At 43.0% G+C, this 18,537-nt stretch overlaps 4 protein-coding genes across 4 annotated transcripts in view; all 4 read left to right on the top strand.

Moving 5' to 3' along the window:
• Nucleotides 1-1,681: 1,681 nt before the first annotated feature.
• pcdhb (protocadherin b) lies at nt 1,682-4,072 on the top strand. The gene has a single exon (XM_069669344.1). It carries the CDS (start codon nt 1,682-1,684, stop codon nt 4,070-4,072), a length of 2,391 nt encoding a protein of 796 aa, XP_069525445.1.
• Nucleotides 4,073-4,558: 486 nt separating this feature from the next.
• On the top strand, nt 4,559-7,445 carry LOC138597821 (protocadherin alpha-C2-like). Its single transcript, XM_069669343.1, has 2 exons — nt 4,559-6,961; nt 7,398-7,445. The coding sequence occupies exons 1-2, from the start codon at nt 4,559-4,561 to the stop codon at nt 7,443-7,445; spliced, it is 2,451 nt and encodes an 816-aa protein (XP_069525444.1).
• A 219-nt stretch (nt 7,446-7,664) lies between these two features.
• LOC138597820 (protocadherin alpha-C2-like) lies at nt 7,665-10,420 on the top strand. The gene is made up of 2 exons (XM_069669342.1): nt 7,665-10,049; nt 10,415-10,420. Exons 1-2 carry the CDS (start codon nt 7,665-7,667, stop codon nt 10,418-10,420), a joined length of 2,391 nt encoding a protein of 796 aa, XP_069525443.1.
• Nucleotides 10,421-10,850: 430 nt separating this feature from the next.
• LOC138597990 (protocadherin alpha-C2-like) overlaps nt 10,851-18,537 on the top strand; it is a 34,296-nt gene continuing 26,609 nt past the window's right edge. Inside the window, exon 1 of the mRNA XM_069669613.1 lies at nt 10,851-13,358. Coding sequence (XP_069525714.1) covers nt 10,956-13,358 — 2,403 coding nt within the window. The 5' untranslated portion in view covers nt 10,851-10,955. The remainder of the gene's footprint in view (nt 13,359-18,537) is intronic.

Below are 18,537 nucleotides of genomic sequence, written 5' to 3'. Positions count from 1 at the left end.
TATTTTCTTTTGGGACCCTTCTAACTTTAAATAAATTGGCATGGTTTACTCTTGAGGAGGCCTAATGCTGCAGAAATACAGCAGTACATTATGTTACCCATGGCAACATAATATACAGTGCAAAAGCATTGCAAACTTTTGTCCCAGCTGAACAAATACAGGCAAGGGTGTTTTTTGGCCTCCTTTATTCTTAATACATTTAAACATGCTACCAATGTGAAAAACACTGTCTAACCATTTTATGAGTGACATCCTTGGATGACTCTCACATAATTGACATACACTGCTTCTCTAATGTCAACAACTCTCCTAGATACACAAATGTAGGATGATATAATAATAATTATAATAATAACAACAACATCCACACTATTTATCTTATGATTTTGCACACAAATGCGTATGTGTTTCAAGTTTTGTCATTCTCTTTCCTTTGACATACTTCAGATTATTGTATGGGTTTTGAGACAGATATCTAGCTACTTTTCATCCAATTAAGTATATAGCTTAGCTAGTGTAAAATGCTTTATGAACATGACTCACATGACATTTAAACTTGTTATTAAGGTTAAACTGAAAATCTCTGTCAGAAAGCACTGGGCGAGTCATATTCCCAAAGAAATCCAAAGCATGTGTTGCACACTTGGACACAAAAGGGACTTCCAGGCGTGCATGGGTTTTTTAATACTTTTACTCCTCTCTGGAAATACAGAAACACAAGCACATCAGCTCATCGTGACTGCATATTACCGGACAACTCAGTCTACTGAATGACGCATATGCTTCACACTCTCGCTCACTCAAACGTAAGGCCATAAATGTTTGCTTGCACTGTAGTTTTCACTCACACTTTGAAAATATTCATCACACTCACACAGCTAATATTAAAGCAGGGCACATGTGGTTACGTTACTGACTTTCCTAACTAGCAAACACGGCAGGTGCGGCGGTTCAAAGAGAATCAATTACAAAACTTTGACAAAACCGACTTATTTGCAATAACAGTCATCCGTTTCTCTCACACACTCAATATACATTTGTGTCGCTACTTTTATACATTGTTTAATCACTTTTGCTCACCTGGAAATACAGAAACACAAGCACATCAGCTCATCGTGGCTACATATTAACGGACATTTCAGTCTACTGAATGACGCATATGCAACGTGCATCCTAAAGACCCCTAAGCTGCCCAGAAGTGCCTGTGTGAGCCTTACTCATTTTAACCACAGATAAACCTACTAAAATATTACTGATGATTTTGTACATGAATATTAATCACCTTCTCACTAAACAAATGGATATACAAAACAACGAAATTTAAACATGAGGTTGGGGGGTGCCCAGTGTCCCTTTACATGCTTAGCATCACCATGGGTCCCACACATGACACAGAGTCCTGCTGCATGTCACTGAGAAAGCTAAATCTAAAACAGTAACTGCACTATGAGCATCCTCTGTCACATGGTGTCGCTGTTGACCACTAAAGCATGATACATCTCTCTCCTCAAATCATGACACACCCATTTGTAACGTTTGTAAGGGTGCAGGACGCAGTTCCTGGAAGATTATTTATTTCGAAATTAACAACCACCAGAACAGATATTAGGCAGATCTTAAAAATCAACAAAAACAACCAGTTTTTATATAATCTGGAGTCATTTTTCCCGCAGACGAAAGGATGCATTTTTGGACCTCTGTCATTGTCTTGTGTGCTGTTTGGCCCGGAGCTTTGTCTGTGACGCGGTACTCCATAGCCGAGGAGATGGAGAGGGGCTCTGTTGTGGCTAATCTCGCATCGGATTTGGGACTTGATCTTGGAGGTTTGGCACAGCGAGAGGTAAAACTTGATATTTTCCATAACAAAAAATACCTAGATGTCAACAAAAAGACAGGGGAGTTGTTTATCGTGGAAAAGATGGACAGGGAATATCTTTGTCCCAAAATAGCCTCCTGTTTCCTAAAGCTTGATGTTATCATAGAAAGCCCCTTACGCATCTTCAACATTGAACTTGGAATAACGGACATCAATGATAACGCTCCACATTTTCGACGAGACAGAGTGGAGCTCGATGTTTCAGAATCAGCAACACCGGGGGAGAGATTCTCCCTGCCTAATGCTGTGGATCCGGATGTTGGCATTAATACAATTAAAACATACAAGCTCAGTGTCAGTGAACATTTCACCATTGAAATTCAGACGGGCAGTGATGGAACTCAGTATGTTGATTTGGTTCTGGCTAAGTCTTTAGACAGAGAAGAGAAAGCGGTTCATAATCTCATTCTGACCGCTGTGGACGGCGGGGTCCCTGTGCGCTCGGGCACTGCCAATATTATTGTTAATGTACAGGACACAAACGACAATCCTCCTCGGTTTGACAAGCAGACTTACACAGTCAACATGACAGAAAATTCCCCGATCGGAGCCCCAGTGATGAGGCTCAACGCTACGGATCTTGACGAGGGTCTAAATTCAGAGATAGTGTACTCATTCACCCTTTACACGTCAGAAAAAACACAAGACGTCTTTGCATTGAATCCTAAGACAGGGGAGATTACTGTGAAGGGCACTATTGACTATGAGGATATGGAATTTTATGAGATGCACATTGAGGCCAGGGACAAAGGGACGCATCCCTTATTGGGCCAATGTAAAGTAGTCGTCCACGTGACGGATATGAATGACAATTATCCGGAAATTACCATACAGTCTGTTAAAAACACAGTGGACGAGAACATCCCAGTAGGAAGCGTCATTGCTCTGGTGGGCATAAGTGACAGAGACATTGGAGAAAATGGGAAAGTGAGCTTATCCATAAATCAGAACCTGCCATTTATTCTAAACAAGTCATCAGATAAACCCCTGCACTACAAGCTCATAGTGTCCGCACCCTTGGATCGTGAATCAGTGCCTGAATATGACATTATACTTACTGTGACAGACGCAGGAACGCCTCCTTTATCTGACAATGAGACAATACATCTGCATCTCCTAGATGTCAACGACAACGCGCCACAGTTCCCTCAGTCATTTTATACTATACGTGTGATGGAGAATAACGCACCTGGGGCCTTGCTCAGCTCCCTCACTGCGTTTGACCCTGACCTCCATGAAAACCAGTATCTAGTTTATTTCATCCTGGAGAAGGAGATCGCCAACACCTCCATGTCCATGCTGTTCTCCATCAATCCAGAGAACGGGAATCTTTACGCACTGAAAACTTTTGACTATGAGATCGAGAAGGACTTTCTTTTCCACATCGAGGCCAGAGACTCTGGCTCTCCTCCACTCAGCAGCAACGTGACGGTCCACATCATCATCGTGGACCAGAACGACAACGCTCCGGTTATTGTGTCTCCGTGGCGCGCGCACGGCTCGGTGGTGGAGGAAAAGATCCCCAGATCCACCGATAAAGGCTCTCTGGTTGCAAAGGTGATAGCCTTAGACACAGACTCGGTGCACAACTCTCGGATTACCTACCAGTTTCTGCAGGTGACTGACGCCACCTTGTTCAGTCTGGACCAGTACAACGGAGAGATCCGGACTATGAGAATGTTCAGCTACAGAGATCCAAGGCACCAAAGACTGGTTGTTGTTGCTAAGGACAACGGGGAGCCCGCTCTGTCTGCTACAGTCACCATCAAGCTGTCCACAATGGAGACGGTCGTTAAGGCCTACTCTGACATGACTGAGGTGCCTCTAGAATACGACATCTTCTCAGACCTCAACCTGTATCTGGTCATCGGTCTGGGCTCGGTGTCGTTTCTCCTGCTCATCACCATATTGGTCACCATCGTGCTCAAGTGTCAGAAAGACAAGCCCAGCAAAGCGGCTCCTCCCTGCAGGAACAGTGTGCTCAGTGAGAGGAACTCCACCATCGCAGACTCCACTCTGGTCTCCAACGATGCCTACTGGTACAGTCTGTTTCTAGCAGAGACCAGGAAAGGAAAGCTGGTGGTGAGACAGCCTGTGCCAAAGGGCTCCAGATACATCGTGTCCAGTCTACCAAGGGGCACAGGGCTGACAGACACTAGTGACTCAGCAGCGTCCACTCTGCAGGTAAGAGATTAATGCAAACACTTATTTTATATAATTTATCAATACTGGGTGACTTTTATTTTCATTGTGTACATTTCTTAGGTAACTCAGCTTCAAAGCTCTGCTCGAAAATTGTGTTAATGAATAAGAATCTTCTCGTCAGCAACACACAGTTCAAACTTACATTCACACTACAAAACTCATCTTTATATGTATCATGTTGAACTCGGTTAAAACATTCTCGTAAGACGTGGAGGGTGGCGCTGTTCTTTAGGTAAAATGCCAGCCAATGAACGCCATTACAGTAAATCGGTGTCGTCAGTGCAGATCGTGAAAGAAGCGGACAGCTCCGTGGTGCTGAAATTTTTCCCGAAAAAGCTCTTATCATTTTTAGTACCGAAATATTCTCAGGAAGAATACTGTGAGGACATGTGTGGTATCAAAGCCTTTGCAGAAAAAAACAATATTAATGGACGTCTACATTACCTCGGTTAAGGTGCAGTAGACTCGTACACAACAATGGGACGCTTTTTAACAATGGAGCCTTGCAGAAGGTACGTGCTGCTCGTCTTTCTTTTCTCTTTTATTCGTAACATATCGACTTCAGTGACTCATTATTCAATACCCGAGGAGATGAAAGAAGGATCAGTTGTCGCTAACCTTGCCACCGATCTGAGTCTGGATGTTAAAACACTGAATCAGCGGAAGATGCGACTGGACATCATTTCAAACAAGAAATATCTGGATGTGAACAAAGAGACTGGGGAGCTGTACATTGTTGAGAAGATTGACAGAGAATACATTTGTCTTGCAAAGTCATCTTGCTATCTTAGACTGGAGGTGATACTTGAAAACCCTTTACGAATCTTTAACATAGAAGTAGAAATTTTAGATATGAACGACAACGCACCACAGTTTCGGAGAGACGCCATTCATTTAGATATATCTGAAGCGACACCAAAGGGAGAGAGATTCTCCCTCAGCAATGCAGTTGATCCTGATGTTGGAACCAATTCAGTGAAAACATACCACCTGAGTGAAAGTGAGCATTTTAATATCGAGGTTCAGACTGGAAGAGAAGGATCGAAGTTTGCAGAATTAATCTTAAAAAAGTCTTTAGACCGAGAGCAGCAGGCTGTTCATAATTTAATCCTCACAGCTGTAGATGGAGGCACACCTGCTCGTTCTGGCACTGCAAGTGTTATTGTTCATGTTTCAGACACGAATGACAACGCTCCTACATTTGACAAAGTTAGTTATGATATAAAAATAACGGAAAATTCTCCCATAGGGAGCCTTGTTATTCACCTGAACGCCACAGACTTAGATGAGGGATCAAATTCTGATCTTACATATTCATACAGTTTATACACGTCAGAGAAAACGCAGGAAACATTTCACCTGAATCCTTCCACTGGTGAGATTACTGTTAAAGGAATGCTAAATTATGAAGACTTCAGGATTTATGATATGGAAGTTATAGCGACCGACAAAGGAGCCAACAGTTTGTCAGGACAATGTACCATAAAGATTCTGATTGAAGACATGAATGATAATCACCCAGAAATATCTATTAAGTCATTTCAGAGTCCAGTCAATGAAAACATAGAATTAGACACAGTGATAGCTGTAGTTAGTGTCAGTGATAAAGACTCAGGGGACAATGGAGTGGTTGATCTTCATATTCCAGATAATATGCCTTTCAAACTGAGGGAATCCTCTGATAACTATTATGAATTAGTGGTGTCAGAGCCGTTAGACCGCGAGAAGGTTCCAGAATATGACATCACTTTCACTGTGACAGACAGAGGTTCTCCTCCTTTATCTGACAATGAAACGATGACGTTAGAGCTGCTGGATGTGAATGACAATGTGCCACAGTTCCCTCAGTCATTTTACACTATACGTGTGATGGAGAATAACGCACCCGGGGCCTTGCTCAGCTCCCTCACTGCGTTTGACCCTGACCTCCATGAAAACCAGTATCTAGTTTATTTCATCCTGGAGAAGGAGATCGCCAACACCTCCATGTCCATGCTGTTCTCCATCAATCCAGAGAACGGGAATCTTTACGCACTGAAAACTTTTGACTATGAGATCGAGAAGGACTTTCTTTTCCACATCGAGGCCAGAGACTCTGGCTCTCCTCCACTCAGCAGCAACGTGACGGTCCACATCATCATCGTGGACCAGAACGACAACGCTCCGGTTATTGTGTCTCCGTGGCGCGCGCACGGCTCGGTGGTGGAGGAAAAGATCCCCAGATCCACCGATAAAGGCTCTCTGGTTGCAAAGGTGATAGCCTTAGACACAGACTCGGTGCACAACTCTCGGATTACCTACCAGTTTCTGCAGGTGACTGACGCCACCTTGTTCAGCCTGGACCAGTACAACGGAGAGATCCGGACTATGAGGATGTTCAGCTACAGAGATCCAAGGCACCAGAGACTGGTTGTTGTTGCCAAGGACAACGGGGAGCCCGCTCTGTCTGCTACAGTCACCATCAAGCTGTCCACAATGGAGACTGTCGTTAAGGCCTACTCTGACATGACTGAGGTGCCTCTAGAATACGACATCTTCTCAGACCTCAACCTGTATCTGGTCATCGGTCTGGGCTCGGTGTCGTTTCTCCTGCTCATCACCATATTGGTCACCATCGTGCTCAAGTGTCAGAAAGACAAGCCCAGCAAAGCGGCTCCTCCCTGCAGGAACAGTGTGCTCAGTGAGAGGAACTCCACCATCGCAGACTCCACTCTGGTCTCCAACGATGCCTACTGGTACAGTCTGTTTCTAGCAGAGACCAGGAAAGGAAAGCTGGTGGTGAGACAGCCTGTGCCAAAGGGCTCCAGATACATCGTGTCCAGTCTACCAAGAGGCACAGGGCTGACAGACACTAGTGACTCTGCAGCCTCCACTCTGCAGGTATGTCCAAAATTTGTGTATTTGCTTTTGAATCAATCATATTATGTAATTAACTATCACATACCATGTCACTTTAGATTGTCACTTTTCTATACCAGTTGTATATACCTCCTTTTTTTATTTTATTTATTTTATATATTCTTATTTATATTTGTATCTACATTCTTGCTACTTTGTCTTGTGCTGCTGCAACTCCCGAATTTCGCCTCTTGGGATAAATAAAAAATTATCTTATTTTAAATCTTAAATTGTCCTTTGAAAAAAAAAATCTTTTACTTATTTAATTGTAAAAGTACAGTAAGAATAGCAGCGTCAGCAGCACTTTATAAGGCAAACGTATTCAGAAGTTGTAAGTTTGTTTTTCCCCCCATTGTATCTGAAATGTTAGATCAGGTAATATGCAAAGAGTGGCGCTGTTTACTCCAAAAAATCCCAGGCTATGAGCGCCATGACGGTAAATCTGAGTCAGTTAGGTAGACATTAAGAATAAGCGGACAGCTTCGTGGTGCTGAACCGCTCTCCATTTTCAAGCAGCAGGATTTATCTGTAAGATACGGCGAAATCAATTGGGGATGTAAATCGCACAAATATGTTTTGATGGTGGTCTTACCGGAATTTTGCAATATCAGCGGAATCATGCTTTATATCGACTGAGGTGCCCCGAACAGCGAACATTCATATGACAAAGGGGTCCGTTTTGACAATGCAGTCATACAAAAGGTACGTGTCGCTCGTTGTTCTTATATCTGTCGTTCAGTACGTATCGACATCAGTCAGTCATTACTCCATTCCAGAGGAAATGAAAGAAGGATCAGTTGTTGCAAACCTTGCTACCGATCTGAGCCTGGATATTAAAACCCTGAATCAAAGGAAGATGAGACTCGACATCATCGCCAATAAGAAATATCTGGATGTGAACAAAGAGACTGGGGAGCTCTATATTGTTGAGAAGATTGACAGAGAATACATTTGCAACACAAAATCATCTTGTTATCTAAAACTAGAGGTAATACTTGAAAACCCGGTGCGAATTTTTAACATAGAAGTAGAAATTTTAGATATGAACGACAACGCCCCACAGTTTAGGAGAGACGTCATACATTTAGATATATCTGAAGCGACGCCAAAAGGAGAGAGATTCTCTCTCAGCAATGCAGTTGATCCTGATGTTGGAACCAATTCAGTTAAAACATATCATCTTAGTGAAAGTGAATATTTTAACATTGAAGTTCAGACTGGAAGAGACGGATCCAAGTTTGCAGAGTTCATCTTGACGAAGACTTTAGACCGAGAGCAGCAGGCTGTTCATGATTTAATCCTCACAGCTGTAGATGGAGGCACACCAGCTCGTTCTGGCACTGCAAGTGTTATTGTTCGTGTTTTGGACACGAATGACAACGCTCCTACATTTGACAAAGTTAGTTATGATATAAAAATCATGGAAAATTCTCCCATAGGGAGCCTTGTTATTCACCTGAACGCCACAGACTTAGATGAGGGATCAAATTCTGACCTTACATACTCATACAGTTTATACACGTCAGAGAAAACGCAGGAAACATTTCACCTGAATCCTTCCACTGGTGAGATTACAGTTAAAGGAATGCTAAATTATGAAGACTTCAGGATTTATGATATGGAAGTTATAGCGACCGACAAAGGAACCAACAGTTTGTCAGGACAATGTACCATAAAGATTCTGATTGAAGACATGAATGATAATCACCCAGAAATATCTATTAAGTCATTTCAGAGTCCAGTCAATGAAAACATAGAATTAGACACAGTGATAGCTGTAGTAAGTGTCAGTGATACAGACTCAGGGGACAACGGAGTGGTTGATCTTCATATTCCAGATAATATGCCTTTCAAACTGAGGGAATCCTCTGATAACTATTATGAATTAGTGGTGTCAGAGCCGTTAGACCGCGAGAAGGTTCCAGAATATGACATCACTTTCACTGTGACAGACAGAGGTTCTCCTCCTTTATCTGACAATGAAACTATGACGTTAGAGCTGCTGGATGTGAATGACAATGTGCCACAGTTCCCTCAGTCATTTTATACTATACGTGTGATGGAGAATAACGCACCTGGGGCCTTGCTCAGCTCCCTCACTGCGTTTGACCCTGACCTCCATGAAAACCAGTATCTAGTTTATTTCATCCTGGAGAAGGAGATAGCCAACACCTCCATGTCCATGCTGTTCTCCATCAATCCAGAGAACGGGAATCTTTACGCACTGAAAACGTTTGACTATGAGATCGAGAAGGACTTTCTTTTCCACATCGAGGCCAGAGACTCTGGCTCTCCTCCACTCAGCAGCAACGTGACGGTCCACATCGTCATCGTGGACCAGAACGACAACGCTCCGGTTATTGTGTCTCCGTGGCGCGCGCACGGCTCGGTGGTGGAGGAAAAAATCCCCAGATCCACCGATAAAGGCTCTCTGGTTGCAAAGGTGATAGCCTTAGACACAGACTCGGTGCACAACTCTCGGATTACCTACCAGTTTCTGCAGGTGACTGACGCCACCTTGTTCAGTCTGGACCAGTACAACGGAGAGATCCGGACTATGAGGATGTTCAGCTACAGAGATCCAAGGCACCAAAGACTGGTTGTTGTTGCTAAGGACAACGGGGAGCCCGCCCTGTCTGCTACAGTCACCATCAAGCTGTCCACAATGGAGACTGTCGTTAAGGCCTACTCTGACATGACTGAGGTGCCTCTAGAATACGACATCTTCTCAGACCTCAACCTGTATCTGGTCATCGGTCTGGGCTCGGTGTCGTTTCTCCTGCTCATCACCATATTGGTCACCATCGTGCTCAAGTGTCAGAAAGACAAGCCCAGCAAAGCGGCTCCTCCCTGCAGGAACAGTGTGCTCAGTGAGAGGAACTCCACCATCGCAGACTCCACTCTGGTCTCCAACGATGCCTACTGGTACAGTCTGTTTCTAGCAGAGACCAGGAAAGGAAAGCTGGTGGTGAGACAGCCTGTGCCAAAGGGCTCCAGATACATCGTGTCCAGTCTACCAAGAGGCACAGGGCTAACAGACACTAGTGACTCAGCAGCCTCCACTCTGCAGGTAAGAGATTATTGCAAATGTGAGGACAGGGAGTTTTGAGTTCATAACAAAGGCACCCCCTTCTACATATTGTTGTTGCCGTTGTTTAACAGAAAATAATTTATTTACTGTGTTCTTTAATACTTTTGCTTCAAGTATTGTTTATCTAATATTTATTGGGCTCCAATGTCATACACAGACAGAGAGCAATGTTTAAGCCAATTAGGTGTTATTACCCACTTTCGCCATAAGATGGAGTGTACTGCTTAGAGATTCCTTCTGCTGGTCATGAATAGTACTGCTACATTGAAGCTCAGTGCTGCAATACGAAGCCGTGCAGAGGCGTATTTTCAACAATGTGCTCTTCTGTTTGTGTATATTTGCAGTTTTGAACCCTGCGTTAAACATATATAAGACACACTGAGAGTCCTTATTCAAGTGTGCAACAGAAACACTTGTTTTGTATCATTAATGGGTGATATTTGATATTGTAGATTTCCGAGGTAGTTCAGCTTCAAACGTTATGCTCGCAAATTGTGTCAATTTAACAAATTCTTCCTGTTGGCGATAAACAGTTTAGACTCACATTAACAAAAAGAAACGAAAGAAACTAATCTCAATGTGTATCACGTTAAAGTCGGTTAAGACAGTGTTGAAAAACATGAAGGGTGGCGCTGTTTTGTAAGTAATATGCCAGCCCATGAACGCCGTGACAGTGAATCGGTGTCATCAGTGCAGATCGTGAAACAACTGGACAGCGCCGTGGTGCTGAAACTCGACTCCGAAAACGCGTCTTCGAAGGCGTCCAAAGATTCTCGGGATTAAAACTATTTTAACATGTTTGGGATCAAAGCTGCTTCGACAATACTGAACATTACTGGAAACGTATATTATATCGGTTAAGGTGAATTACACTCGCTCACAACAATGGGTCGTTTCCTAACAATGGAGCCTTGCAAGAGGTACGTGCTGCTCGTTTTTCTTTTCTCTTTTATTCGTAACATATCGACTTCAGTGAGTCATTATTCAATTCCCGAGGAGATGAAAGAAGGATCAGTTGTCGCTAACCTTGCCACCGATCTGAGTCTGGATGTTAAAACACTGAATCAGCGGAAGATGCGACTGGACATCATTGCAAACAAGAAATATCTGGATGTGAACAAAGAGACTGGTGAGCTCTATATTGTTGAGAAGATTGACAGAGAATACCTTTGCAACACAAAATCTTCTTGCTACCTAAAACTGGAAATTATTCTAGAAAATCCACTGCGAATCTTTAACATAGAAGTAGAAATTCTAGATATGAACGACAACGCCCCACAGTTTAGGAGAGACGCCATTCATTTAGATATATCTGAAGCGACACCAAAAGGAGAGAGATTCTCTCTCAGCAATGCAGTTGATCCTGATGTTGGAACTAATTCAGTGAAAACATACCACCTGAGTGAAAGTGAGCATTTTAATATTGAAGTTCAAACCGGAAGAGATGGATCGAAGTTTGCAGAATTAATCTTAACTAAGACTTTAGACCGAGAGCAGCAGGCTGTTCATAATTTAATCCTCACAGCTGTAGATGGAGGCACACCTGCTCGTTCTGGCACTGCAAGTGTTATTGTTCACGTTTCAGACACAAATGACAACGCTCCTACATTTGACAAAGTTAGTTATGATATAAAAATAATGGAAAATTCTCCCATAGGGAGCCTTGTTATTCACCTGAACGCCACAGACTTAGATGAGGGATCAAATTCTGATCTTACATACTCATACAGTTTATACACGTCAGAGAAAACGCAAGAAACATTTAACCTGAATCCTTCCACTGGTGAGATTACTGTTAAAGGAATGCTAAATTATGAAGACTTCAGGATTTATGATATGGAAGTTATAGCGACCGACAAAGGAGCCAACAGTTTGTCAGGACAATGTACCATAAAGATTCTGGTTGAAGACATGAATGATAATCACCCAGAAATATCTATTAAGTCATTTCAGAGTCCAGTCAATGAAAACATAGAATTAGACACAGTGATAGCTGTAGTAAGTGTCAGTGACAAAGACTCAGGGGACAATGGAGTGGTTGATCTTCATATTCCAGATAATATGCCTTTCAAACTGAGGGAATCCTCTGATAACTATTATGAATTAGTGGTGTCAGAGCTGTTAGACCGCGAGAAGGTTCCAGAATATGACATCACTTTCACTGTGACAGACAGAGGTTCTCCTCCTTTATCTGACAATGAAACGATGACGTTAGAGCTGCTGGATGTGAATGACAATGTGCCACAGTTCCCTCAGTCATTTTACACTATACGTGTGATGGAGAATAACGCACCTGGGGCCTTGCTCAGCTCCCTCACTGCGTTTGACCCTGACCTCCATGAAAACCAGTATCTAGTTTATTTCATCCTGGAGAAGGAGATAGCCAACACCTCCATGTCCATGCTGTTCTCCATCAATCCAGAGAATGGGAATCTTTACGCACTGAAAACGTTTGACTATGAGATCGAGAAGGACTTTCTTTTCCACATCGAGGCCAGAGACTCTGGCTCTCCTCCACTCAGCAGCAACGTGACGGTCCACATCATCATAGTGGACCAGAATGACAACGCTCCGATTATTGTGTCTCCGTGGCGCGCGCACGGCTCGGTGGTGGAGGAAAAGATCCCCAGATCCACCGATAAAGGCTCTCTGGTTGCAAAGGTGATAGCCTTAGACACAGACTCGGTGCACAACTCTCGGATTTCCTACCAGTTTCTGCAGGTGACTGACGCCACCTTGTTCAGTCTGGACCAGTACAACGGAGAGATCCGGACTATGAGGATGTTCAGCTACAGAGATCCGCGCCACCAGAGACTGGTTGTTGTTGCTAAGGACAACGGGGAGCCCGCTCTGTCTGCTACAGTTACCATCAAGCTGTCCACAATGGAGACTGTCGTTAAGGCCTACTCTGACATGACTGAGGTGCCTCTAGAATACGACATCTTCTCAGACCTCAACCTGTATCTGGTCATCGGTCTGGGCTCGGTGTCGTTTCTCCTGCTCATCACCATATTGGTCACCATCGTGCTCAAGTGTCAGAAAGACAAACCCAGCAAAGCGGCTCCTCCCTGCAGGAACAGTGTGCTCAGTGAGAGGAACTCCACCATCGCAGACTCCACTCTGGTCTCCAACGATGCCTACTGGTACAGTCTGTTTCTAGCAGAGACCAGGAAAGGAAAGCTGGTGGTGAGACAGCCTGTGCCAAAGGGCTCCAGATACATCGTGTCCAGTCTACCAAGAGGCACAGGGCTGACAGACACTAGTGACTCTGCAGCTTCTACTCTGCAGGTAAGAGATTATTGCAAATGTGAGGACAGGGAGTTTTGAGCTCATAAAAAAGGCACACCCTTCTACATATTGTTGGTGCTGTTGTTTAACAGAAAATAGTTAATTTTCTGTGTTCTTTAATACTTTTACTTCAAGTATTGTTTAGTTAATATGTATTGGGCTCCAATGTCATACACAGACAGAAAGCAATGTTTAAGCAAATTAGGTGTTATTACCCACTTTCGCCATAAGATGGAGTGTACTGCTTAGTGAGTCCTTCTGCTGGTCATGAATAGTACTGCCACATTGAAGCTCAGTGCAGTAATACGAAGCCGTGCAGAGGCGTATTTTCAACAATGTGCTCTTCTGTTTGTGTATATTTGCAGTTTTGAACCCTGCGTTAAACATATATAAGACACACTGAGAGTCCTTATTCAAGTGTGCAACAGAATCACTTGTTTTGTATCATTAATGGGTGATATTTGATATTGTAGATTTCCGAGGTAGTTCAGCTTCAAACGTTATGCTCGCAAATTGTGTCAATTTAACAAATTCTTCCTGTTGGCGATAAACAGTTTAGACTCACATAAACAAAAAGAAACGAAAGAAACTAATCTCAATATGTATCACGTTAAAGTCGGTTAAAACAGTGTTGAAAAACATGAAGGGTGGCGCTGTTTTGTAAGTAATATGCCAGCCCATGAACGCCATGACAGTGAATCGGTGTCATCAGTGCAGATCGTGAAACAACCGGACAGCGCCGTGGTGCTGAAACTCGACTCCGAAAACGCGTCTTCGAAAGCGTCCAAAGATTCTCGGGATTAAAACTATATTAGCATGTTTGGGATTAAAGCTGCTTCGACAATACTGAACATTACTGGAAACGTACATTATATCGGTTAAGGTGAATTACACTCGCTCACAACCATGGGTCGTTTCCTAACAATGGAGCCTTGCAAGAGGTACGTGCTGCTCGTTTTTCTTTTCTCTTTTATTCGTAACATATCGACTTCAGTGACTCATTATTCAATACCCGAGGAGATGAAAGAAGGATCAGTTGTCGCTAACCTTGCCACCGATCTGAGTCTGGATGTTAAAACACTGAATCAGCGGAAGATGCGACTGGACATCATTTCAAACAAGAAATATCTGGATGTGAACAAAGACACTGGTGAACTGTATGTTGTGGAGAAAATTGACAGGGAATACCTTTGTCCTTCAAAGTCCTCAGCCTCTTGCTATCTAAAACTGGAGGTAATACTCGAGAATCCACTAAGAATCTTTAACATAGAAGTAGAAATTTTGGATATGAACGACAACGCCCCGCAGTTTAGGAGAGACGCCATTCATTTAGACATATCTGAAGCGACACCAAAGGGAGAGAGATTGTCTCTCAGCAATGCAGTTGATCCCGACATTGGAACTAATTCAGTGAAAACATACCATTTGAGTAAAAGTGAACATTTTGATATTGAAGTTCAAACAGGGAGAGATGGGTCGAAATTTGCCGATCTGATCTTGAAAAAGTCTTTAGACCGAGAGCAGCAGGCTGTTCATAATTTAATCCTCACAGCTGTAGATGGAGGCACACCTGCTCGTTCTGGCACTGCAAGTGTTATTGTTCATGTTTCAGACACAAATGACAACGCTCCTACATTTGACAAAGTTAGTTATGATATAAAAATAACGGAAAATTCTCCCATAGGGAGCCTTGTTATTCACCTGAATGCCACAGACTTAGATGAGGGATCAAATTCTGATCTTACATACTCATACAGTTTATACACGTCAGAGAAAACGCAGGAAACATTTCACCTGAATCCTTCCACTGGTGAGATTACTGTTAAAGGAATGCTAAATTATGAAGACTTCAGGATTTATGATATGGAAGTTATAGCGACCGACAAAGGAGCCAACAGTTTGTCAGGACAATGTACCATAAAGATTCTGGTTGAAGACATGAATGATAATCACCCAGAAATATCTATTAAGTCATTTCAGAGTCCAGTCAATGAAAACATAGAATTAGACACAGTGATAGCTGTAGTTAGTGTCAGTGATAAAGACTCAGGGGACAATGGAGTGGTTGATCTTCATATTCCAGATAATATGCCTTTCAAACTGAGGGAATCCTCTGATAACTATTATGAATTAGTGGTGTCAGAGCCGTTAGACCGCGAGAAGGTTCCAGAATATGACATCACTTTCACTGTGACAGACAGAGGTTCTCCTCCTTTATCTGACAATGAAACGATGACGTTAGAGCTGCTGGATGTGAATGACAATGTGCCACAGTTCCCTCAGTCATTTTATACTATACGTGTGATGGAGAATAACGCACCCGGGGCCTTGCTCAGCTCCCTCACTGCGTTTGACCCTGACCTCCATGAAAACCAGTATCTAGTTTATTTCATCCTGGAGAAGGAGATCGCCAACACCTCCATGTCCATGCTGTTCTCCATCAATCCAGAGAACGGGAATCTTTACGCACTGAAAACTTTTGACTATGAGATCGAGAAGGACTTTCTTTTCCACATCGAGGCCAGAGACTCTGGCTCTCCTCCACTCAGCAGCAACGTGACGGTCCACATCATCATCGTGGACCAGAACGACAACGCTCCGGTTATTGTGTCTCCGTGGCGCGCGCACGGTTCGGTGGTGGAGGAAAAGATCCCCCGATCCACCGATAAAGGCTCTCTGGTTGCAAAGGTGATAGCCTTAGACACAGACTCGGTGCACAACTCTCGGATTACCTACCAGTTTCTGCAGGTGACTGACGCCACCTTGTTCAGTCTGGACCAGTACAACGGAGAGATCCGGACTATGAGGATGTTCAGCTACAGAGATCCAAGGCACCAGAGACTGGTTGTTGTTGCCAAGGACAACGGGGAGCCCGCTTTGTCTGCTACAGTCACCATCAAGCTGTCCACAATGGAGACTGTCGTTAAGGCCTACTCTGACATGACTGAGGTGCCTCTAGAATACGACATCTTCTCAGACCTCAACCTGTATTTGGTCATCGGTCTGGGCTCGGTGTCGTTTCTCCTGCTCATCACCATATTGGTCACCATCGTGCTCAAGTGTCAGAAAGACAAGCCCAGCAAAGCGGCTCCTCCCTGCAGGAACAGTGTGCTCAGTGAGAGGAACTCCACCATCGCAGACTCCACTCTGGTCTCCAACGATGCCTACTGGTACAGTCTGTTTCTAGCAGAGACCAGGAAAGGAAAGCTGGTGGTGAGACAGCCTGTGCCAAAGGGCTCCAGATACATCGTGTCCAGTCTACCAAGAGGCACAGGGCTGACAGACACTAGTGACTCTGCAGCCTCTACTCTGCAGGTAAGGCTCTTTTTACTGATGGGAAATGTACGTATAAGGAGACTTTTGAAATGTCAAAATAGGACTACATATTTACTAAATGGCGTTGTAACTTAGAAACAAATAGGGTCTTCATAAGCCGACTCATTAAATACATTTTCTCGTGTATTTCTACTTTTTCATTAAATAGATTTATTTAATTTTAAAAGTCAAATTCGTTTATTTCTCACTTTCCATAGACACTACCAGTCAAAAGTTTGGACACATTTTCTCATACAAGTGAATGGGAAAGTGTGTCCAACTTTTCACTGGTAGTGTATATAGAAACTGCACATACAAAATAAAACTAGTGAACCAAGTATAAGAGTATTTGCAATTTTTTTAAAATTCTATGATTTGGTTCCCCGCTGTTTTTCATATTATATTTGGCATGTTTTTGCACATTGTCAGTACTCTTTTAGCATCTCAGAAAAGCGGACGAGGAAACAGAGGAAACATCCAAATATTTAAACCAAAAAAATTTTGTACAGCTGAAAATAATTTCATTATATCCATGTTCAAACGGTAAAGAACAAACCAAAGACGGAATGAAACATTTAAAGAAAGAACTATAAGTCATCCAGGCGAACCAAATAAAGATTAAAAGGACGGAAACCCCCTCATTGTATTCAATAATATGTTCTTCTTAAAATCGATTTGTGGCAAGAAACACTAATGTAAAGTTTTATACAATAAACACTTAAGAATATATTTTTGGGTCACATAGCGTCGCTGTTCCCCATACATACATACTCCTGTGACCTCACATTCGCCATGACAGTCATCATTTCACTGAAACGGAGAGAACGGCGAGTGAACAGCTCCCGGTGCTGAACAAATTTGGATTTCAGGGATATTTTTGTTTCTGTGCTTGAACTACCTTTCGGACGTTAACTGAAGAGTCATATACGTCGTAAATTCTGCACGGAAAGGTTTAAAGATCACGCTGAAGAAGACAGATCTGGCGTAACAATGGTAGGTGTTCTCATTTCTGAAGAGTGGAAAAGGTATGTGTCGACCATTCTTCTTGTCTTGGCCACCATAAATTCCACGTCAGCCGTAACACACTATTCTATTCCTGAAGAACTAGAAGAAGGCTCTGTTGTGGCAAATTTGGCTGGAGATTTGGGACTGGATGTAAAGACATTAGTCGCACGGAAGATGCGCATAGAGGCAATTACCAATAGGAAATGTCTGGACGTGAACAAAGAAACAGGGGAGCTGTACATTGTTGAACGAATTGACAGGGAGTCTCTTTGCCCCGCCAAGACATCGTGTTATATGAAAATGGAAGCAATAATTGAAAACCCCAAACGAATATTTTACATCGAGTTAGAGATAATGGACATAAATGACAACGCACCTCATTTCAGAAGAGACACGATAGACTTGGATATTTCGGAGGCGACGCAGGCTGGTGAACGCTTTTCTGTGAGCAATGCAGTTGACCCAGACGTTGGCTCAAACTCTGTGAAAACATACCACTTAAGTGACAGCGATTATTTCACAATAGAAATTCAAACTGGGAGAGATGGATCAAAATTCGCTGATTTAATACTGAAAAAGACTTTGGACAGAGAGCAGCAGGGTGATCATTATTTAATTCTTACAGCTGTAGATGGCGGTATGCCATCTCGTTCTGGTACTGCCAGTATTATTGTTCATATTTTAGACACAAATGACAACGCCCCTTCATTTGAGGAAGAGAGCTACCAGTTCAGTGTGGTAGAAAATTCTCCTATTGGAAGTCTTGTTGTTCGTCTCAATGCGACCGATTTAGATGAAGGTTCAAATTCGGATTTAATATACTCATACAGCCTGTACACATCAGAGAAAACTCAAGACA

The sequence above is a fragment of the Semicossyphus pulcher genome, unplaced genomic scaffold, assembly GCF_022749685.1.
Source record: "Semicossyphus pulcher isolate SPU_LCO1_2020_fin unplaced genomic scaffold, fSemPul1.0.p SCAF_2, whole genome shotgun sequence".
Lineage (NCBI taxonomy): Eukaryota > Metazoa > Chordata > Actinopteri > Labriformes > Labridae > Semicossyphus > Semicossyphus pulcher.
The sequence above is the reverse complement of the archived record's forward strand: the minus strand, read 5'-3'. Positions and strand labels throughout refer to the sequence as shown.

Coding starts and splice junctions, on each gene's coding strand:
- pcdhb (XM_069669344.1), top strand. CDS start 1,682: ATGCATTTTTGGACCTCTGTCATTGTCTTGTGTGCTGTTTGGCCCGGA.
- LOC138597821 (XM_069669343.1), top strand. CDS start 4,559: ATGGGACGCTTTTTAACAATGGAGCCTTGCAGAAGGTACGTGCTGCTC. Junction 6,962..7,397: donor CTGCAGCCTCCACTCTGCAG/GTATGTCCAAAA, acceptor AAAAAATCCCAG/GCTATGAGCGCCATGACGGT.
- LOC138597820 (XM_069669342.1), top strand. CDS start 7,665: ATGCAGTCATACAAAAGGTACGTGTCGCTCGTTGTTCTTATATCTGTC.